This window comes from Oenanthe melanoleuca, chromosome 14, assembly GCF_029582105.1.
Source record: "Oenanthe melanoleuca isolate GR-GAL-2019-014 chromosome 14, OMel1.0, whole genome shotgun sequence".
Taxonomy (NCBI): Eukaryota; Metazoa; Chordata; class Aves; order Passeriformes; family Muscicapidae; genus Oenanthe; species Oenanthe melanoleuca.
The window spans coordinates 6,814,732-6,836,456 of record NC_079348.1 but is presented as its reverse complement, the minus strand read 5'-3'; the positions used below and the strand labels follow the sequence as shown (position 1 = coordinate 6,836,456).

Here is a 21,725-nt window from a genome sequence, read left to right as displayed (position 1 = left end):
AGTAGCTGTAATGATTTTTATCATCTGGGAGTGCCAGGCCTGGATTTGGTGACTGGGGTGGATCTGGTCCTGCAAATTTTGGGAGCAGCTCCAAGCACCTGCATGCAGCAGCCTCCCAGGGTGAGAGGGCACCTCCTCATCTGTGGGGTGGTTTGGGAAGGGGCCCATCAGCATCTGCAGAACAGGAAGCTGAACATGGGAGCCAGGGAAAAGTGTGCTGTGAAGGATGCTAACACCTCCCAGGGATGCTGTGGGTGGTGTGTGAGTACTGGGCTGGGATGGATGAGAAGGGCAGACTAAACATGAATGGCTGCAATTGCTGAGTGCTAATGAGGGCTAAGCTGGTTTAACTAGTACAAGTGGAAGCAGATCTCTGAGCAAGGCTGGCAGATCTTGTCTTGAGGAAGCTTGAGGGAAGGGCTTGCAAACTTTTCTGGATGTGCAGAGGGAGGGATTGTTCCTGCCACATGTGGTCCCTGAGACTGGTTATGGGAGATGCCACAGCCCAGAAAATGAGAGCTGAGAGTCCCAGTGGTGCATCCCCTAGTAAGGGATCTGTTTCTGTGTCAGGAGGTAAATACTAGGATCCATGGCAGGGCCCTCTTGTTTTTGGCGGCCAGGGGACAGCCTTAGCAATGCTCTCAGCCTTGTTAGACACACATCCAAGCCTCATATTCCCTAAAACTGATGTGTAGGGTATTTTCTGTTTTGTTTTTTTCTTTTTTTACCTTGAGCCTGTACCTTGATGCTGCTGGCTGACCTCATGTGCAAGGGCATATGCAATACAAGCAGGGTCTGGCACAGGCAGGAGAAAGTTGCCATCCCCAGGCTTGATTCAGCCATGTCCCACAAGTGGCCTCCACTTGTTTCTTGCACAAAGCCACCTAGACAAAGCGTCCTGAACATGTGAGGCCAAGGCTGTGGGGTTTGTGCTCCTGGGGCAGGGTGTTCCAGGCCCCCCCCAACCACCCACTTTGTTTTCCCTTGTCTCTCCAGGTAGCCAGATGGGAGCACAAAACACGAGCTCTCAGCCAAGTCTTCGGCTCTCCCCATGCTGCCTGTTACTGCCTGGGCGCTGTGATCCTGGTGCTGAACTGTGTGAGGAGCCACTGGTAAGGAGCTCATCCTGCTGCTGTATATCCATGGGAAAAAATGCCCCTCTAGAGCGGGAGGGAAAAAGGGACATTTGCTCAGCACTGTTAAATCCAACCCCAGCATATTGCTTCTCCATGGTTGGATAACTTCAGCCAGCAGCAGATTTATTCCAGGATTTGTAATAAAGATGAGGGATGCAGCAGCACGGCCAAACCCATCAGTTTCACCGGTCGTGAAGTGTCACAGGTTGCCTTGCTCTGCTCCCTGGGGATGTTTCCTCTCTCCTGTGAGCAGCCCAGGTGACAGGCCTGTTTACACAGGATGGATCATATCTAACAGCAGAATTTTTTAATTTTCTTGTAAAAATCATAAACAAAATTAAAGCTGCTTTTAAGAAGCCGCAGTTTCCTGTGCAGAAGACCAGGATTACCCGTGCACTTAACAAACAGTCTCTTGAAACTCTTATCTGCTATCTCTAAACACTACCTGTGCTAGCTAATAGTATTGTATGACTGATACACCATACTCCATGGGAATATGTCCTTTAATGTTCCCAGTGCAGCAAAGAGGTTTTACTGCAGAAGATTTCCTCAATGCCAGCAATTTATCTGCGATCTGCTAGGCTTTATCTCCACTGCTGTTAGGAGAGACAGACTCACTAAATTCCCAGATTCAATTATACCAGGGTCAGAGCTAATGGGTTGTTTAGTACTCTGGGTAATTTCCCAGGCGCAGAGTTCTCAGGTCGGAATTTGCACATGTATTTAAGAGCTCTGCTTTCCTGGAAATGACACCAGAACCTGCCCTTGCCCTTCTGTGTTTGTCCCAGCTACTGCTGATGGCAGAAACTGAAAGAAAGCTTGCAGTGAACAAGGCTATAATCAAATGCAGAGGGCACGTGTGTGTGCTGCTGATGTCTTAGTGACACAGCGGGCTTGGATTTTGCTGGGGAATGTCTCAACAGTCTTGCACAAATTACAGAGTCACTTCTTGTCTGGGAAGCAATGCAAAGCCTTGTCCTTGCCTTTAATTAAAAACACAGGTGGAGGGACAGTCTTCATTTCCAGTGGTCCTGCTGGCTCCTGGGTCAGCGAGGCACTGAGAGGGAGCTGCTGGGAGAGCCAAAGTGGCCTCGTGTGTCCTGGCACTGGGTCACACTTTGCCCTGCAGAGCCCTTGGAGCCCTGCCAGGGCTCTGCTGTGTATCATCAGTCTATGGGCACTGTGGGACTCACTGAGTTTGGCTCTGCCTGTGCAGACCAGCACTTGGACCCTGGAGAAAACAGCAAAGTCAGTCCAGGGGCTGGAAAACTCCCATCTGGACCTTGGGTTTGGAGGAGACGCTCCAGATAGGGCTTTTTTCAAGAGGATGGGTAGCTCAGCCCCAGCAGAGCACAAATGAGATGCCAGCTCATCCTGATGGGCCAAAGCCTTTCAGTTTATTGCAATGGAAAGTTTATTTTGCCCAGATATTTCCACGTGGTTGGGTTATTCCCTCCCCATTCCTTGGTGCTGAAGTTGGCTTGAGTGGTGGCTATAGCAGGCTTTGGAGGCTCTTCTGGCAAGGCAAGCCCTTAACTGTGGGAAGGATTGGGTGGTTCCAGGGTGATCATCAGAGCAGCAACTGCTGGAGTTATCCCAAAACACAGCTCGAAGCCTCACTGTCTCCATTCCCAGCTCAGTGAGCCCTCTAGAGCTGCCCCAGGCTCCAGCCTGGAGAGCTTTTGCTGCTTGGCACGAATTCATCCTGCCCCTTACCCTTGCATGAGGATACCAGCCAGGTCCAGCCTGGGGTTCCACTGACCAAATGGGCTTCACATGACACAGTCACTGTCATCTCAGTGACCAGTGATGCTGGGAGAGACATGTCTAACTTGCTCTGCTATTTTGCTTTTCCCTTTATTTTATTCTCTGAGTCCCTTTTACTGGAGCAGGTTTTCTGCTCCTCAGCCCCTTGGAGACAATCCCTTGGTGCAGTGGCCAGGTTTGCTTGTGCAGAGTATGAGGGCTGCTGATAGTGAGCAAAAAGGCAGCCTCAGGAGTCCCTCCACCTTCAGTGCTGTAATCCAACCTTTAAAACTCCTCTTTTCCTGCTCTGGGGACTTGTTACGTGGGTGGGGGCTGCCAGGGAGCGATGAGAAGCCCAGGGGATGTTTCTTTTGGTTTTAAAAGCCTGCTTCCTTTTTGCAGCTGAATTTTTGAAAGGCTCTGAGATGGGGGTGGAGGAGGGGAGGACAGAGCAGACAGAACTTGGGGAGTGGGTTGGCATTTTTGCTGACAGCACCAGGGAGCCAGGATGTGTGGCTGCTTCACCACCTGCCCCATGTAGGGTCTGTGCTGGGGTCCTTCCTCAGACCAGCACCCTGATGCTCTCGAGCCAGCTTGGCTCCAAAAGGAAATCGTGTGAGTAAGAAGAGGGATGTCTTTGTGCTCAATTAAGCAATTAGATGCTTCCCAGCTCTCAGCTTTATTATCAGCCTTGACTTGCAGTCCAGACTGACCTGTGACCAGAGGGGACCTGCTTAGTCAAGTGCACAAGACAAGCATCCTTAATTGCTTTGGTGCAATGATTATTTTCATTGCAACAGTTTCTTTCTGCAAGAAGGAAGGACCTTCCATCACTGAGGCTCTTATCTGTGAAAACAATTCCTGAACTTTTGAACTATCTGCACTGTGTGCTGTTTGTGACTGTTATCTGTGTGACATGGAACGTGACAACCTTCGCTGTCCTCCAGACTTGCATCCGGTATCAGTATCTCTCTCTCCTCCCTCACCACGTTGTTGATATCTTTCCCTGCATCAATTTATTCACAATTAGCCACTGGCACTGCCTCCAAACCTTCCTGCATTGCCTTTGGCACACCCTGGCACATTCCCCACCCTTGGGCGTGTACACAGGGAGTTTCTGAGCCTCCCTCCTGACAGGTCTCAGGGTGTTTTCCTGAGCTTAAAGGCAACACCCACATGCACACCTTGTCTGGAGGCTGCAGGTGTTGGGGTGTCTCAGTGAGTCCCACAGAGGCTGTGCCAGCTGGTGCTACTGGTAGTGTCTCAGTGGCATCGTGCTGCAGGCTGGCATCACATCCTGCATTGATGCCACACTCTGGGTATTGGCCTCCTGTGTGGATTTCTCACTTGGAGCTGATGCTTCCAAGAAAATAAATCCACCCTGGGACGGGATTTTGCACAGTTGTTTGTCATTGCCAGGTAGTGCCTCTCACCTTATGTTCAATCCTGTTTAATTTTGTGAGCATGAATGAGTGTGTTGTAAATGGCATCAATGCCAGAATCACATGGCTCTATGTGCAGAAGTGACCAAGTTTGATGATGGGAATCGAGCGTGGCCTGACAGAGCTGATGTCCCCTCTGAGCCACTGTGCCAGAAATATCTGATGCCTGTTCAGGAAAAGCTCCAGGGAGCCAACAGCACCTCCTGCCCACAGCATCCAGATGAGGAAACCTCACAGCTCAGATGTGAGGCAGGGGGAGAAGCTGCCACAGCCCCCAGCTGACCTAAATAACACACACACCCCAGTGCTGTCAGAAAAGCAGAGTCATTATTGGCAGAAGAAGCTGTGAGGATGATGACCGGGCTGACAATTGCCGGTGATATCGGCAGGACGATTTCGGTGTTGTTGAGGTTGCTGTTTTCTAATGAACAAGATCTTTTGTTGTAGCTTGTGCTGCTGGGCACCACCGGATGGTTTTTATCCCTGTTGCCTCCTTTAGTCAAGAGGAACAAAACCTCAGGCATGGGGGACAGGCTGACATCCCACACAGTGACTGTGGCACCTTGCAGCGGTGGCTGTTGTCACCGAAACCCTGCTTGCCTGTACCACTGCTGCTTCCTTGCTGCCTGCTGGCCCCTGGCCCAATTCTGCTCCAATTGTGCTTATCAGCCCCAGTTTCCAGGCTGGTTTTTGGGATCAGTCAAAGGGAGCACTGCTGGGCTGCTCCCTGCAGTGACCCAGTTTGCTGGGCAAGGTCTTTGTCCTTTGGAGGAGGGGGATGACAAAATACACTTGGGGGCCACTGAGAGATGCCCCCAACAAGACCTAGAAACCTCAGCATTTCTTTTAGTACACTATTTCTAGGTTTTCTTCCTGCTCCATGTGACCTTTGGGGATGTGTTTCAGACTGTGACTTGTTTTCTGGTTGAATAAATCAGCACCTGATGTGCAAACCTGGCTGCACGTCCTGTCCATGTCCCAGCCAGAGGATCTGCTGCCCATTTCCCTCACTCCACTCTTCCTGTGAACCCACTGGTGTGACATGTCCATCCCCATAGTGCAGAGCCACCTTGAATGGCTTTCCAGTTCATATGGTTTATTATGTGAATCTCTCAAAGAGGAGAGATTCAGACTAGATATAAGAAGAAATTTTTTTATGAGGAAATGTTTTATGTGGAAACACAGGTTGCCCAGAGAAGCTGTAGGTTTCCCCATCCCTGGAAGGGTCCAAGGCCAGGTTGGATGGGGCTTGGAGTAACCTGGGATAGTGGAAGGTGGCCCTGCCCCTGGCAGGGGTTTGGAATTGGATGGGCTTTAAGGTCTCTTCCAACCCAAATCATTCTGGGATTCCTGTGGAGCACTGATATGACTTCTGAGTATCTGAGCAAGTACCTCTCTGTTTTGGGGAAGGGTGGGCAGAACCCTACTGCCTTTGCTGCTGCTATCCTGCCAGGAATTAGCTAAATCTGCCAGTTTGGCCAGAGCAGAGTTGAAAGATTTGGGCTTTTCCCAGCTGGTGAGAATGTGTGCCTCTGGCATCATGCTTCAAACTGGCAAGTGTGGGGAGATGTCAGGAAAAGCCCCATTACCCCATTTCCCCTTTGTAAAAGCTGAGGGCATCTTCCAAGCTCCCCCCATGGGGACAGCCATCCTCATGACAGCAGCCATGGATGTGATCAAAGTAGGTCTCAGCCTCCCCACCCTCCCTGTGCAGGGGGAGGGAGGGAGGGGGGGAGGGATGCTCCTCACCATGGCAATCGCTCCGCTCGGCACAGAATGCAATTCCAGGTACTGGGACAAAGCCTGGCTCTAATTGATGTCCTCTTGGATGCTGAGCTGCACCGCTGCCTTGTCATGAGCCTGAAATAAATGCTGTCACCAACGTGACTCAGAGGCACATGAAGCAAGGGACTGGTTTCATGACAGACTGAAATATGTTGTATTTCAGGAGACCAGCTCCCTAGCAAGGGAAATGCCCAAAACCTTGTCCTTCCCTGCCGGGGAGGGCAAAACACGGCCAGGGAGGCTCCCTCAGCATCGTGGATGCTGGAATAATTGATGGCTCCATGCTGCTTGTCACAGCCCAGTGTCATAAATGCTTAAAAGGTTTATTTACCAATTCTGAAAACTCCTGAGCGCATCATGTTTAATGCAAATAGAGAGTGTGCTTAGGAAGATATAAACCATTCCTAGAGGGAAAGGCAGTCCATTATCTCCGTGCAAACACCTCCCTCTCTTGCTGTAAGCCAAACAGCAGGGAACTGAGCAAGACATGCTGATGAGAATAACTAATGCAGGCCTATCCGACCATGGAAGGGATGGGATCATCTGGAGAAAGAGAGACAGCTTTGCCAAAACAAACCATGCCATGTGCTGGTTGCAAAACTTCCAGTGCTGATTCCCAGCCAACCAGTTCATGCTCTTGAAGCCACCTTTGTTCCATGTACTGAGACCAATTCAGGTCATCAGCATCAGATAGATGAGCCCTGAGGATGTGAGAGTATGAATCCAGCTCATCCAGACCAAGAAGCAGGCTCTGAGGGCTTTGCTCTTGCTGTACTTCTTCCTACTTTGCCATCTCTTTGCCAATGCCTGGGATTCAAGTGGGTTTCAGCACAGCATTGCTGTCCCAGATCAGCAAATTGCTATAAAATCCTTCCTGGTGCTGGTGCCCTCTGGATTGGTTCTGGCCAGATATGGAGCCAAACCCTCATGCTGTGAAAGGCACATCCTCCTCTGTGTGAGTGAAGAGCTGCAGAGCATCCCTGGGGATGTCAGGGTGTGTTTTGAGTGCACAGCCAGGCCAAGATTCCTCAGGCAGAAGGGCACATCCCTGCAGGGGGATTGCTTTCCTCCCAAACCCAGGCAGTGCTGGTAGCAGGGACATGGATTTTTTGGCTTCCTCTTAGAGGAGACTTGTGTCATTTAAAAATAAACACCATGGAGATGATGCAAAGGGTTGTGCAGCTGCTGCTGCTTCACGGTGCAGCCAGATTTGCGTCTTCCCGACGGAAATGATTTTAAGCGAAGCCAGTGTGAGCCTGGTGAGCACAGGGAGCTGTGCTGGGCACTGAAGGAGGACCAGCCCTGGGGACTGTGCCTACATCACCTGGGGCCACGCTGCTGTTCCTCTGTCTGTGCTTGGCTCCCAGTAAAAGGAATTTCCCTGTAATTTCCAGAGTGTAAATCACCGAGATGCTGTGGTTTTGCTCACTTTTAAGCATATTCCATTTATTTCATATTTTGTTTCCTTGCTCTAATCCAAAAGGATGATTAATTGTCTCGTTCTGGGGTCCTAAAAACTCCTCAGCATTACAAAGCCTAGTGGGAGCAAGCTCCAAAGTGAACAAAGGATATCATTCAGGTTCCTAAACCACAGAGTTTAAGTATTATCCTAGACTTGCTTGGTGCATGAACTTGCCATCAAGCCTTTGAAAGATGTGGTTCCAGCTGCCTGGCCTTCAGCCATGCAGGCAGGACTGTCTCTCTCAGCTTTTATTTGGGCAACAGGGAAAATCCAGAGGTTTGCAGGGCTTAGGGAAGAGGGACACCAGAGAAAAAATCTATCCAAGCCCTGCAGGTAGCATTATGGGAACACCTTCCAGCTGAGGAGCCCAGGACTGTGAGCAGGAATAACTCTCCTGGTCCTGACAGACAATGGTGGCCGAAGGCGCAGGAGAGCTGCTATTCCACTTGAATTTTAGCCTCCAGGGTGCTCATTAAAAAAAGGCTGAAAGTTTCCTACCTCATGTGTCAACAACATGTGGAGAAACAGTGTGCAGAGCTCTGTGGGTCTGTTATCTCCTCTTGTGTTATTAATGGTGTTTTTTTAATCACGGCGTTGTCTCTTTTGTCATCGTGCGTTCGTGTGCGATGCTGAGCCTGCCAAGCCCTGCTCTGAGCAGAGCTCGGGGGGCTGAAGGGAGGGGTCACCATTATTCCATCACAAACGAGTATTTGGAAGGTCAGACCCGAATGCCTGACCCAGCCTGGAACGAGGGGATGTGCTTGCCCTGGAAAACGCCTCGTCTCTCGTATTTTCCTTTTGCCATTCCAATCCTCCCCCTGGCTGTCAGGCTCCAGCCGTGAATCACTCCTGGGCACGTGGCTGACACATGAACGCTGCAAAATATTTTGATGGAGGGGAACGGGGGTGGGAGCATGAGATAATCCAGCCAATTTTTCCCAACCCTTCGATCCTGTGCCGAGGCGTCGCAGCCTCCAGCGTTTGCAAGGGCGTCTGTCCCAGAGCTCTCAGTCATCATGAAAACCAGGATTTGGTGAATAAAGCAAAGCATTTGACATCCCAAGTCAGTGGGACTGGTGTTTTCAGGAGTGAGCAAGGGTTGTGAGTAGAAATAGCTGCCCCAGATCAAGTCTTCAGCTGATTGCTTCTTCCATTGGGATGTTGAGTAGTCCTGAGTGGGAAAAAGGGACCTTGTCTTGGGTTACACCATTTAATGGGACTGCTGCCAGCTGCCAGCACCCTGACTGACGGGGTGTCAGGTTGTATTCTGACTCTGTCAGTGTTTTGGCTTTGTTCTTTGTAATACTGTATTTCTATTTTAATTTTCCTGGCAAAGAACTGTTATCCCTAATTCCCATATCTTTGCCTGAGAGCCACTTAATTTCAAAATTATAATAATTTGAAGGGAGCGGGGGTTTACATTCTCCATTTCAAAGAGAAGGTCCTGCCTTTATTGGCAGACACCTGTCCTCCAAACCAGGACAGACCTCCTCAGCAGCTTCCACTCCCAGAGCTCCACATCTCCCAGGGTGATGTGGGTGATGTTAATTATGAGGTGCTGCTTTTAAGAGCCCTTGTTGTCTCCCCAACAGCTTCACAGAAGCCATGAAGAGCCAGCCAAAGCTGGAGGGCTGGGACTGCCACTGGACCTACTACTCAGGCTTGGCCATCTCTGCTGTAGGGACCTTGTTTGTCATCTCCAGCTTCTTAGCACTGGGATTCACCGGGACGTTCCTAGGTAAGCACTGAAAATCCAACAGCTTTACCAGAAAGTGCATTTAATCCTTGCAGGGATCTCTTGCTAGGGCAGAGTCTTGTAGGAATTTCCTCATCCTTCCCTTCAGGGCTGTCAGATTTGTCATCATGATACCAAATCGTGACCCAATCCTGCTGTTACCTCAGTTACCTCCCACAGAGGGGATGGCACAGTGGTTTTATTCAGCAAATCCCATCACCTCCAGCATCAAGCCTGGAGGTTTGAAGCAAAGCTGCTCATCTGCCAGCCCAAACACCCTCCAGAAAAGGGACTCCAAGTTCAAGACCTCACAAGTGGCACTGGCACAACTGATGTGAGCTGTCCAGCAGCCCTGCTCTGAGCACCCACCTGCTCATCACACGTGCTGAGGCAGGATGTTGTTTGCTCTCCCCTTTGCAATAAACCTGATGTTCGTTGATAGATCCTTTTATCTGCTGTTTTATGGTAGAAGGCATTTTCCACTGTGCCTGCTTTCACATTTAGAGCATAATTCTGTTAGCATTGTTGACTCTGAAAACATGCCAGTATGTGTGGAATTCATAAAAATAAAGTAGAGACAGGAACAATAAATATCCAAGGAAAGGGGCAGCTCCTGCTGGCTGGAATAATCACAGCCTCAGCTTTGACACCTCATTTAGGCTGTGCTTTTGCAAGTGCTTTACAAACCAAATTCAATTAGCTCCTGTGGCGTCGCTAGGAAGAAGAGAGGGACGTAATAAGCCTTCCTGGTTTCAAGTGGAGTTGCAAAGAAATGTGTTGAGTTGGCCAAAATCCTGCTGCCAGAAATAGAGCTCAGCACTTCTAAACATGTGCCCTCACCCTCCATGTGCAGCCTCACTCCTGGGCCCCTGTCACACCCCTGTCCCTCAGCCATGGGGCACCAGCATCCTCCAAAATCACCAGCAGCCTCCTGAAGTGATGTTGTGCCTGTGGAGACACGTCCAGCAAGGCCAGGCACAGGAGTACCCGTCAGCAAGAGCTGCTTGAATGCTCCTGAAGTTCAGCCAGATCTGGAGTTGTTTACGTAAAGCCTGATTCATCTGACCAGGAGGATCTGCTGGACTTGAACCGCTGGGAAAAAGCAAACAAGTGAGTCAGGCTCAGCGTAAGAGGTGACAGGGCCCTGTCCCTGGGATCTGTGTCCCCCGAGGCAGGGCAGAGGTGGGTGCTGCTGGTCCATGTAAGGCATTTCTGCTCCATCCTCTCTGCTGGGGAGGCTCTCTGCCACCACTGCCCTGGACTGACACGGCAAGGACCAGCTCTCTGCTAGCAGAGCGTGACAGGCACCAGGGCAGAGCTGAGTCAGGGTGGGGACATGCCAGGACCACATGCCAGAGCAGCCAGGCTGCCTCAGTACCTCTGCAGCACCTCTGCATGGCTCAGCTGGAGCCCCACAGAGCATCCATCCTTGGGCTGCTGACAGCTGCCCCACTCCACACGAACCCCATGAGTCCAAGTCAGCAAGCTCTTGATGGAGAATGTCCCTCAGTGTGGTTTGTTACCCAGCCACAAGGAAGACAACAGGTCTGCAGGTCTCTGAGGATCACATGTGGGATATTCTCTTGCTCAGGACTCTCTCAGCACTGGTACGTCCAACATCCTTGCAGGATTTTGGTGCTGCAGGAGGAGCAAGGACTCCAGAAAGCAAAGGACTGCCCTTTGGCAAGGAGGGACATCCAGCTTCTTCTCACTGTCAACATCTGAGCTCAAGAGAAGTTTTGAGAGAGCCTCTGACACACAGACACTTCAAAAATTACTGGAGCTGGATTTGATCCTTTGTGAGTTTTTTCTACATCAGTGAGGGCTAAACCAGACAGAACACAGGGCTCCCTCTTGAATTCCTTCCTTACAGCACATTTAGGCTTTGGAGCAGCTGCAGAACACTTTGTCTCTCTAGTGTGGGCTAAACGGTGCAGTGGGAGCTGTGTGAGTCACCCTTCTCCAGCAGTCTGGCTGTGCCACCCCATCTCCAGCACAGCAGCACCAGCTCCAGGTGCTGTTTGCAGCAGCTGGATGTGGACCCTCTCCCTGGCAGAGCCATCCCTGCTGCCCTGTCTCCATGCTGTGCCCTCAATGGATTCAGGCATCACTTCAGCACCCTCCTTGCTTGCCCTGTTTCCCAAAAAACACAGTGGTGGGGGCTTGGTTTGTCTCAAGGCTGAGGACATGGAGAGGCTGCTCTGTCTGCCTCATACCCCAGTGACATTTCTTCCAGCACCGACCAAGATTTTGAGTCAATCTGACTTGACCAAAGTCTGGTGCTGGGCCTGGAGAAGCTGGCAGCTCTCTGGGGTGAAACAAAGGTGGTGTTTCAGCTCAGCTCAGGCTCCAGGATTCTGGGGGACCTTGCAGACTGCACTGAATGGCTTTTTGCTGTTATGATCCTACCCTGTGCAGTGAGATGGCTGCACAGACCTCCAGCAAAAAATAGCTCAAATTAGATGCCAAAGTGCCTCAGCTTGGCAAGGAGCTGATTCCTGATTTGAGGGCTCAGCAAAGGCACAGGAGATGCCCAGGGTGATGCTGTGCAACACAACACACAGTCCTGTCCTCTGAAGCACCTCTCTGAGCACAAACACATCCAAACCACCTCTCTGGTGGTCATGTTCATTGACCTGTGCAGATTTAGAGGCAGAGATTACATTGGAAAAGCTCCTGGGGAGCTGCCTGTGTGCTCCTGCTCGTGGGGAGCCTGCCTGGAGGGCTGCACAGTCCCACCAGTGCTGGGCACAGATAAGCCCCTGCCAGCCCCAGGTACCCAGGGCTTTGTGTGAACCTCCCCAGTGCCAGTGCCATGAGGGGAGTGAGGTGTTCAGCTCAAAGGCAAGGGCGGGCAGGGAATAATGAAGCATTTTGACACATAAGAAAGCACAGAAATGGGCTGTGGCAGGGGGTGATGTGTTCTTTCTACCAGAACAATCTCAGAGATGTATTGCCAAGTAACTGTGAGAACATATAGTATGAATACAAGGCAATTATCTCACTTAGTGGCCTGTAGTTAAAGCCCAAAAGCATTGTGTAATTGGGCAGGGGCTGTTTATCCTTAGAAATAAATGTTTTAGCACCATGTGGGGTCAAAGAAATTACACTACGATCCAGGTAATAATAATAACCTTGAATAGTTTGCACTCCTGTAATGCCTTTCATCTGGATTTGTGAGCACTTTCTCACCATACATTAATCCTCACCACCCTGTGTGCTCTAAGAAAGACTGATGTTATGATCGGTGCACAATAGCACCTGGAGGGACAGAGGAGACTTGCCCAAGGTCAGGGAAGGGGCTGGCAGCAAAGCTGGGAGGGTGGATGGTGCAGTGGACAGAAGGGAGAAGAGCTGGGGAAGGGTCTGGAGTACCAGGAGTATCTGAAAGATCTGGGGAGGAGCTCAGCCTGCAGAAAATGAGGCTCAGGGGGAGCCTTTTGGCTCTGCACAACTCCCTGAGGGGAGGCTGCAGCCAGAGAGGGGTCAGGCTCTGCTCCCAGGCAACTGGGCAAGAGGAAATGGCCTCAAGTTGGAGCAGGGGATGTTTACATTTGATGCCAGGAAAAAAATTCTTCACCAAAGGGGCTGTCAAACCTGGCACAGGCTGCCCAGGAAAGTGGAGGGATGTAAAAGTCATGTAGATGTGCTGCTTTGTGGTCTCCCTTGTAAGACCAACAAAACCAGACATCTGTGTCCTGGCCCTCTACCCCCCTGAAATGTTGCTCACGAGCTGCACATCTCCTTGTCACTTCTTTTTCAAGCTCCCTTCAGGAGGGTGGAAGGATTACTGCAAGGTAGATGGGAAGCTGGTTGGATGTTGACATTTCTGAAAGCTTTCCTCATTCATTACAGATGACAATCACCCATTATTGTCATCATCACTGTGCTGATAACTGAGTGTTTTGTAGGCAGAAGTGCTATTTTCTGAAATTCTGAGAAATTCTCTGAACTATGAGATAAGAATGTCATTATGGATGAGGGCATTTGGTCGTGGTGGTCATGATTATAACACCTCCAAACACCATTACAAGGCACTGGGTTTATTTTCACATTAAATGGATTTGATCTCATGCACTTGCTTCCTCGTGGAGTGACATTTGACAGGCAATTTTACAAATGAGAAAAGCAGGATTAACCAGTTGGGACCTCAAGAGCTGTGTCCTGATGAGGGATGTGGCTGCCATAACCTCACTGCAATGCAAGAACCTTCCCCTTGGGCAAAGTGCCATTCCTGGAAAAGCTGATAGACACAGAGCAAATAAACAACTTATTTGTTGCTGTTCCTCAGTCTGAAAGTCAGTGCTGAAAGCCTTTGCTGTGTATCCCTGGCAGGGATGCCCTGTGGCATCAGTGTGCCAAGGTTCCCCCTTGACTCCCAGTTTGATGGAGCCTAACCAGGAGCTCTCTGCTTGCTCTTAGGTGATTACTTTGGCATCCTGATGGAGGAAAAAGTGACCAGCTTCCCCTTCAGCGTCCTGGATAATCCCATGTACTGGGGCAGCACAGCCATCTACCTGGGCTGGTCCCTCATGTGAGTACCTACAAACACCTCTGGTCGTAGGGCGAGTGTTGGGGTCTCTTGGCAGGGCAGGAGGTGCCAGGGTGCATTGGGGGCCAAGAAGACACTCAGTGATGGCAGAGAAAGTGCAGCATGCCCTGACTTTTGACTCCCTGCCTCTTTTTGTGCGTGGAAAATCTTGTGCTGTCTCGAAACACTCGCAGCATTTGTTGTAAAAAAATAAATAGAACCCAAGTGCTGGGGGAGAGGAGGCATCAGCAAATGCTCTGCAGCTGAATGAGGTCCTTGGCAGGCTCTGCACGTGGAAAAATCAACACTCAGGGCCAAATTCATGCAGGGTGTCACTCGGCAGGGGCAGAGCACTGTACTGGGGAGCAGTGTGACCCTGCAATTACTCTGAAAAAAGCAAAACAAGCCAAGCCACCCTTTCCCCCAGCCCACGGTGATAACACTTCCGAAACACTCCTTGTGTGATACAACACAGCTTAATAGCCTGCTTAGGAGGAAATGAATAGGCTGTAATTTAGCAGCAAATGAGCAATATACTCTATTCAGTCTAACAAGTTTGATGTGGTTTTCATTTAATATCACATTTTATTTATTTGCCCAGGAGAAAAAAAAGCCCTGGCTGTGTTACTTCAGGAGCACATGCAGTGTTGCAGGCTGGGTATTTTGCACTGGTGCTCCTGACTGTGACCACCTCTCCTCTGCTTGGGTAGAAAAGATGAAGTGCTTTGCCACTTTCTGGTCATTTTTTCAGCCATGTGTGCAGCCCCTGGTAATAAGCAAAGCTGATGGTTTCATTCCTGTCTCCACTGAGCCTTGTTGCTGTTACTTCTGCACTTGAAATTTCCCCCGGTGCTGTCAGGTTTGGCTGCCTGAGGCTGTTTCCCTTCCTGGCAGAGCCACGGCACTGGATGGGGTTTAAATCCTGGGAAATGGTGCAGGAGAGCCAAAGGGAGGCAGTGCTGGGCACCAGAGTTGGCCACAGGGTCTGCAGTAGCACCATGGAAACGTGGATATTGCTGTGGGGCAGAGCTGGGGCAGGATGATCCCCTCACACCACACCAGGACACCCCCAGCAGCACAGAAGTAGGGATTTGAGCAGGAGGAATTATAAAGAGATCTTTATTTGTTTTAAAGTCAGCATCAAACTACTTCCTAAAACCTTTGCAGAATCCACTGAACCCCCCTGGGCTGTTTCTGTCCAGAATCCCTTCTTCACCCCTCTCACTGTGGTCTTCCAGCACAATTCTGGGCAAGAGCAGCTTGAAGCAGCTCAGGATAGCAGTGATTGCCTCTTTTTTCTCGTTAAAAGGCTGCCACCATTAAGGCCAGCGAGGCATGACAAATAATTGCTGTGAACAAATTGCTGGAGCTGTGCAAAGTGGCACCAAGACACCACCCACCTGCCTGGGGGAAGCTCAGCACAGCCCTTCTCACAGTGGTTTTGGCTGTTTCTCTTCCCTGGGACCTCTGTTCATACAATCACAGAATCATTTAGGTTGGAAAAGAATTATAAGATCATCAAGTCCAAGCATTAACCCAGCACTGTCATGATCAGCACTAAAACATGTCCCCAAGTGCCACATTTGCATGGCTTTTAGATCTCTCCAGGAATGGTGACTCCACCACTGCCCTGGGCAGCTGTGCCAGGGCTTGACAACCCGTTCCAGAGAAGAAATTTTCCCCATATCCAACCTAAACCTCCTGTGGGGCAACTTGAGGCCATTTCCTCTTTTTGTACCTTGGCTTCACCCTTCAGGGTGTTGGAGAGAGTGAGAAGGTTCCCCTAGAAAAGGGGAAAAGGTTTCTCCTTTTCTCCAGATTGAGCCTCCCATCTTCCTCAACTACTCCTGGTGCTCCAGACCCATCCCCAGCTCTGTTCCCTTCTCTGGACACCCTCCATTGGCTGATTTTCTGGGGAGTCCATGCTGAGGTCCCAGGGCTTTCAGAAGATGTCAGGTGTCTGCCCTCAGAGGCCAGAGCTGATGTCCCATCTCCATGGCAGCAGGAGGGATGCTGGAGGAATGCTCCAGCTGTCTGATTCTGGCCAGACCTAAAACACAGAGCACTTTTGTCTTCTCTTGGTGATGCATCACATTCCTTATCATGGCATCAGAACCCAAAGGATTGATCCATTCTCATCTGTAAGGGGTGAAAACACATCACATCAACCCAGACCCTGACTCCAGTCCAGCCTTAAAAATGTCAAGTGGGGTGACAACCCACAGCCATGGGGAGCTGCAGCAAGGCTGGGGGCAGACAGACTTCCTACCCAAAAAAAGTCCTACCAGGACAACAAAATCTCCCTGACTGATTCATCATTGCTGCTACAATCAGATGTGGCCAAATATGTAGGTCAAAGTCATAAGAGGACAGGAACAGTTCACCCAAATGCTGCTCATCACCTGTGTCGAGCAGCCTCATTTCTCCTGCGAGACAAATGGAGCATTCACTGTGTGGGGACAGCTTTGTGTGCCTCTGCTAGGGAAGTGTTCTAACTCACAGCAACAGGCTGTGTAAATCAGAGCTGGAGCTGCAGCCAAATGATGCAATTAGAGGTCTTGCTGTCAACAAACAATCATGTAAATTTGTTCTCTCTGATAGGAATCAAGAAGGAGACATGACTAAGCATGTAATAGCAGGAGCTTGGGAGAGAAAGAAGTTGCCCGAAGCTTCCTAATGAGGGGAAAAGTTATTACAGAATGAAAACTGAAAAGATGCAGATTTGTGGGTGCCTCCCCAGGGATTGATAAGGCTGGGTGGTACCTGAAAGTGGCTCCAGTATGAGGTTTGGTAGTTCAGTCTCTCTCTGCAGGTGTGTTTTCGCAGCAGCACAAGTCACCTTGTACCAGGCTTGTGAGATGTTTATCCTCATAAAATCATAGAATGGTTTGGGTTGGAAGAAACTTGAAAGCTTATCTTAATTGTCCCCCTTAATTAGGACACTGGTGATTGCCTTTTAACTGCTGGTGGCAGCTCTGAGAGGGATGAGAGCTGGGTGTCAGCAAATCAAGTATTTAGCTGGGCCTTGGTGGGGAAATGTGCAAGGCCAGGCTGGACAGGGTTTGGAGCAGGCTGGGATTGTGGATGAGATGATTGTGCACCATGGCAGGGGTGGGATGAGATGAGCTTTGAGATCCTGTCCAGTCAAAACCATTCTGTGCTGCTACAATCCTATGACATCTCTCTTCAGGGCAGGAGGTGATGAGGATTTTGTGTCCCAAAGCTATGGCCTCTGCTAAAAGGAGCAGCCATCTCCATTGTATCCTCAGTTCTTGATTTCTCCCTATAACAGACAGTGAGGAGCAGTGGGTGGCATCAGTCCCTGTGCTGTGCCTGGTGACATCTCACTGCAGGACACATTCCTAAAACATCTTGAAATGGGTTTAAAAGTGAACCCAGCACCCACCCCAGCACCCTTCCCAGGGCAGGAATGGACCTTCCACCCCTTTCCATCCCCACCCCTGCACTGGCTGAGCCACCACTTGGATGTGTACACTGCTCTGGCTGCCTGTTGTCCCCTGTCCCCTGGGTGGCCCATCTTTTTGGGACACCAGGCATTCCCTCAGAGCATGGGCTGGGAGCTGCAGCCATATGTCAGCAGCTGCTCAGCCCTTAAACATCCCTGTAATCTCAGGATTTAACATCAAAGCAGGAGCTCTCATGGCAGGGACGTGCAGGGATCAGACTTAAAAGGAGTCGCTGGAGCAGGCTGGGGAAGAGTCTCTGCCAAGTAACATCTGCCTAAGACAGTTAACATTAAGCACAAAAAAACCCCAACCCTTTTGTTTGCTTCTGTTTAATGAGCAAGTAAGAGCTCTCTGCAGCCCAGTGTCTCATTTCACTTTCTCAACCAGGTCTTGCATAAGCCCATGTACTTACCTGATCTTTTCCTTCTCTTTCAAAACAGGCACGCCAGCCCAGCTGGCCTTTTGCTGACAGCTGTAGTGGCAATTTCCTACACAATCGCTGTGCTCTATGAGGGGTGAGTAGCTGTGCAGAACTGGAGAGCTTCTAATTATTTCTACCAGCTTTAACTCTCGAGGTTTCAGAGAACTGCACAAGTAGAGATGTTTTTTTCCAATTAATTCAGCGGGGAAGAAGGAAAACAGAGGATTATTTTTCAATTGTTTTGATAGTGGGCAGATTCCACTCTATTTGCTGAGTTCTAGGAACATTTGTGCATTTTTTTTTACTTTTATCAAAATTAGGTCTTTTTTATTTTTGGGTGCCAGATCCTGTCTATAGAAGAACAATTAGGAAGGCAGTGAGAGGACTCATTGTGTCTTCAGAAGAGCCCCCTATAAGAAGCACTTGCATTTTCTAGTTCCTTGGATGGGCTTCTCTGCTGTTTTACACCACAATAGCCCAGCCAGCAGCACAGGATGGAGCAGCACAAAATAACTCCCAGAATTAGCAGTTATACTTCATCACTGAAAGGTCTTTTGTGTTTGCAGGAGAGGAGAAGATGCAGAGAGCTGGATGGAGAGTCAGTGTGTGCTGAGCCTTGTCCTGCTTGGCACAGGGGTGGTTCTGTAGCTGCTCCACAATCTAGAGAGGCTGAAACCAGGATTGCCACAGTACAGGAATAGTCAGGCTGTGGCAGCCTGTGAACGGCAAATTTTGTAGGCCCAAAGGCGAGCACTCAGTGGCCTTGATTTTAATTCTTCCTCTCTTCTTTTGCCCCTCTCTTCCCCAAATTCCCATCCCCCAATTGCAGGCCTTTCACAGAGGAAATCTATCGGAGGAAGCAGAAGGGAGTGAAGAAGAACAAGTAACCCCAGGTACATTTGCTGATGGGAGCATTTCAGGGGCTGCTTTGCTGAGCACCCCTGCCCAGTCCTGCTTTCTCTGGCTCCTCCAGAGCCCTTCCCACACTTCTCAAAGCATTTGAGCTTCAAGCCTCTGCAAAATCCCAGGCAGAGAAGCTTTTCACAGCAGCAGTGCTGTCCGCCTCTTGGCACCCGACCAGCAGCCCCCAAATTGTTTTGATTATACACTTGAGAATCAGTGCGAGGGGAAATTGCTAGGAAGCTTTGAGGCTCCAGGCTTAATCTGAATCAGGCAGAAAAAAACAACTATTGGCCATGGCAGGTGCTCCAGAGAATGGCAGGGATGGTGTGAGAGGGCACGTGTGCCTGCTCATCCCTCAGGGAAATCGGGCATCCCTGCTCCAGCTGCTCCCTGCCTGAGCCAGGAACATTTCTGCCAGTGGGCTCAGCCTAAAGCCTCAGCCCAGGCTTGTTTGAGGGGCCAAAGGCTTCTCCAACAACACAAGCTCCTGGCCAGGCTCCTCTCTTGAGGGTTCATTGCCATCTTGGAACCCCCAGCATTTTCCTGCTGGTTGTTGGAGAGTTGGGACAATCCCAATCACTGCTGAGGTTTTGGCACTCTGTAACTGCTGCTCTGACAGAGCTGCTGTGGCACCAGTGAGGTCCCAATGGATTTTTGTCCCTTTGCCTTTTGCAGGGCACTCTCTCAGGTACCTCGTGCCTCTCCAGTCCCCACACTGTCTGATTTGCCTGTTTTCCTTCTGAGATGTATCCTAGTAATTAACCCAGCAACCCTTAATGAACCAGCTGAGCTCCCTGCAGCACTGGAAGTGACCAGAGGAACAGCCTGGGCATGGTGGCAGCTCCTTGCCACAGCCCTTGGGAGATGGAGGTCCCTGTCCCCAGGTCTCTGTCCAGGGCACTGCAGCTCTCCTGGGAGTTACACAGTACAGGACCTTCCCAGCTCTTCTCCCACACTGATTATTGGAGATCTGCAGGCAAAAGGGAATTCCCTTTGGACTGGAGGGAAAGCAGATTCATGATGGAAACACCAGTGCCCTTTCATGAGTGAGCTCTGAGCATATGGAAGCTCCAGCTGATGCTGAAGATCATCTGAAGATGCTGAAGATCATCTGAAGATGCTGCCTAGGAGCCACAAGAAGCAGACTAAGCTCAGGTGCAGCAATGGAGAGAGCTTGGGAGCCCCTGAGGATTCAAACACAGATGGGAAAGGAACAGGGGAATCTGCTGTGAGCTCAGCAACAGCAAAACCTGCTGCAAACCCAAAAACTGACCCCTTCTTTTTTGGGAAAGGAACCTCCCCGTCCAGAGCTGCAGTTTCCCACCCGTGCAGAACCCTGCAGCATTTTCACACTATTGCAAAGGCTCCCAGAAAAGTGACTGAAAAGCACAGGAATGTGAATGTATGACTCAAACCACAGCCCAGGGGCACAGAGGGATGGCAGCTGTCCCGTGGGGAAGCCCCAGCATGGAAAAGACCCAGGGGAAGAGTCAATCCCTGTCTGCACCTCACAAATATCCTGCCCCTGTTGATGCCCCAGCCCCTCCTTTTCCCTGGGTCCACATGAGGGTCCTGCTGCCTTTCCCACCACCCAGTGCCTTCCAGCTGTTTTTCATTGTCTTGCAGGGGCAGTGGGAGGGAGGGAAGAGAGGGAAAGGTTTGTTTCTGCTTTCCACACCGTGCAGCAGCCAGGTGCAGATGTGCCCCTCCGCCCCTGCCACCAGCCTCGGCATGTCCCAAAATTGTCCAGTGCTGAATCCTGCCTTGAACAGAAAGACTCCAGAGGTGATGCTCCAGCCCCAAGCTCTGTTTTCACAGATTCCCAGAACAGTTTGAGAAACAAATGACTGCAAATGACCAAACGAAAGGTTGCTGGAGAAGGGAGCTGGGGCGGGCACTGAAATGCGGGGCCACACCTCAGCATCACATTGTCCCCTCCACAGAGGGTCCTCCTCTTCTCACTGCCACCTCCATGAAACAATTCCATTTCCTTTTGCTTTTACACCTTGTAATTAACTCACCCTGCAGGCATTGCTCAGCAGAATTAAAAGTGTTGGTCTCTTTTCAGTCCGGCCTCCATTTCCTCTGGCAGGGCTCTCGAATGCTGTGTTTGTGTTTCATCACTTCAGAACCATTACACATAGATTTATTTTTTTATTGCCATCTCAACCACCTTCCTCTCAATGATTTGGGCATAGTACTTTATTTTTAGATAAGTTTCCACATTCCCTTCACAGCTAATGTTTATAGATGGAGGCTAAACCAGCCCAGTACCCATAGCAACCATCGAGGAGAGGATACATTGCATTATTCAGACAATTTATGTCAGAGTTGCCAGTCCTGGCTCAAAGTCTCTGATGTCAATAAACTTGGATTTGTTGATAAGTGAAATCAGTATTTACTGAAGAAGCACGTGCTCATACGGGAAGAATTATTCCTAAAGAGAACACAGTGAGAAGTGTATTTGTGCTGTCTGGTTCCCAGTCTGGGGACCATGTGTGCCTTTCCCAGTCCCTGCTGCAAGGCCAGAAGGGATCCCAGTTGAACCATTCCCCTCCCCAGCCAATGTCAGCCTCCTAAAACGTGTGTCTGTCATCACAAACACCAGTGGTGGGGCTGCTTCCCATCCCATGGCCACAGCATCCCATGAGCACAGGGGTTTGGTGCCTTCACAGATTCCTTCCCCCTTGATCTGCCATTTCCAGCCTTTCCCACTTCCCAGCCATTCTGTGGCAGCTTTGTATTGCACAAGGTTTTATTTTTTTTCCTGGGGCTATGCCAGACACATCCCTGGTTTTAGTAGCTCTTCCTGCAGCAGCCAGCACGGATTAAACGTCTCTGCCTTCACAGAACTGGTTCTGGCTGCCACAAAGTTGGAGTTTGATATTTTAGAGGCATCTGCTCTCTTCCCTGAAGAGGAAAGGTGTGCTGGAAGTTGATGTTCCAGCCCATCTCATGGGGTTTGAGCCCACCTTTCTCCCTGGGGCAGGGGGTGGCCTTGGTGTTGCTGTGCTGCTCCCTGGGGCTGCAGGGAGGGAAACACTCAGACACCATTATTTATGTTGTTTCATGGTATTTAACATCAAGGGATTGGGGG

The 21,725-nt window shown here is 50.2% G+C and overlaps 1 protein-coding gene across 1 annotated transcript in view; it reads left to right on the top strand.

Moving 5' to 3' along the window:
• Nucleotides 1-20,695, top strand: part of PEMT (phosphatidylethanolamine N-methyltransferase) — a 42,004-nt gene extending 21,309 nt beyond the window's left edge. The window contains exons 3-8 of the mRNA XM_056503227.1: nt 997-1,112; nt 9,164-9,309; nt 13,729-13,840; nt 17,745-17,819; nt 18,555-18,618; nt 19,304-20,695. Coding sequence (XP_056359202.1) covers nt 997-1,112; nt 9,164-9,309; nt 13,729-13,840; nt 17,745-17,819; nt 18,555-18,612 — 507 coding nt within the window. The 3' untranslated portion in view covers nt 18,613-18,618; nt 19,304-20,695. The remainder of the gene's footprint in view (nt 1-996; nt 1,113-9,163; nt 9,310-13,728; nt 13,841-17,744; nt 17,820-18,554; nt 18,619-19,303) is intronic.
• The last annotated feature ends 1,030 nt before the right edge of the window (nt 20,696-21,725 follow it).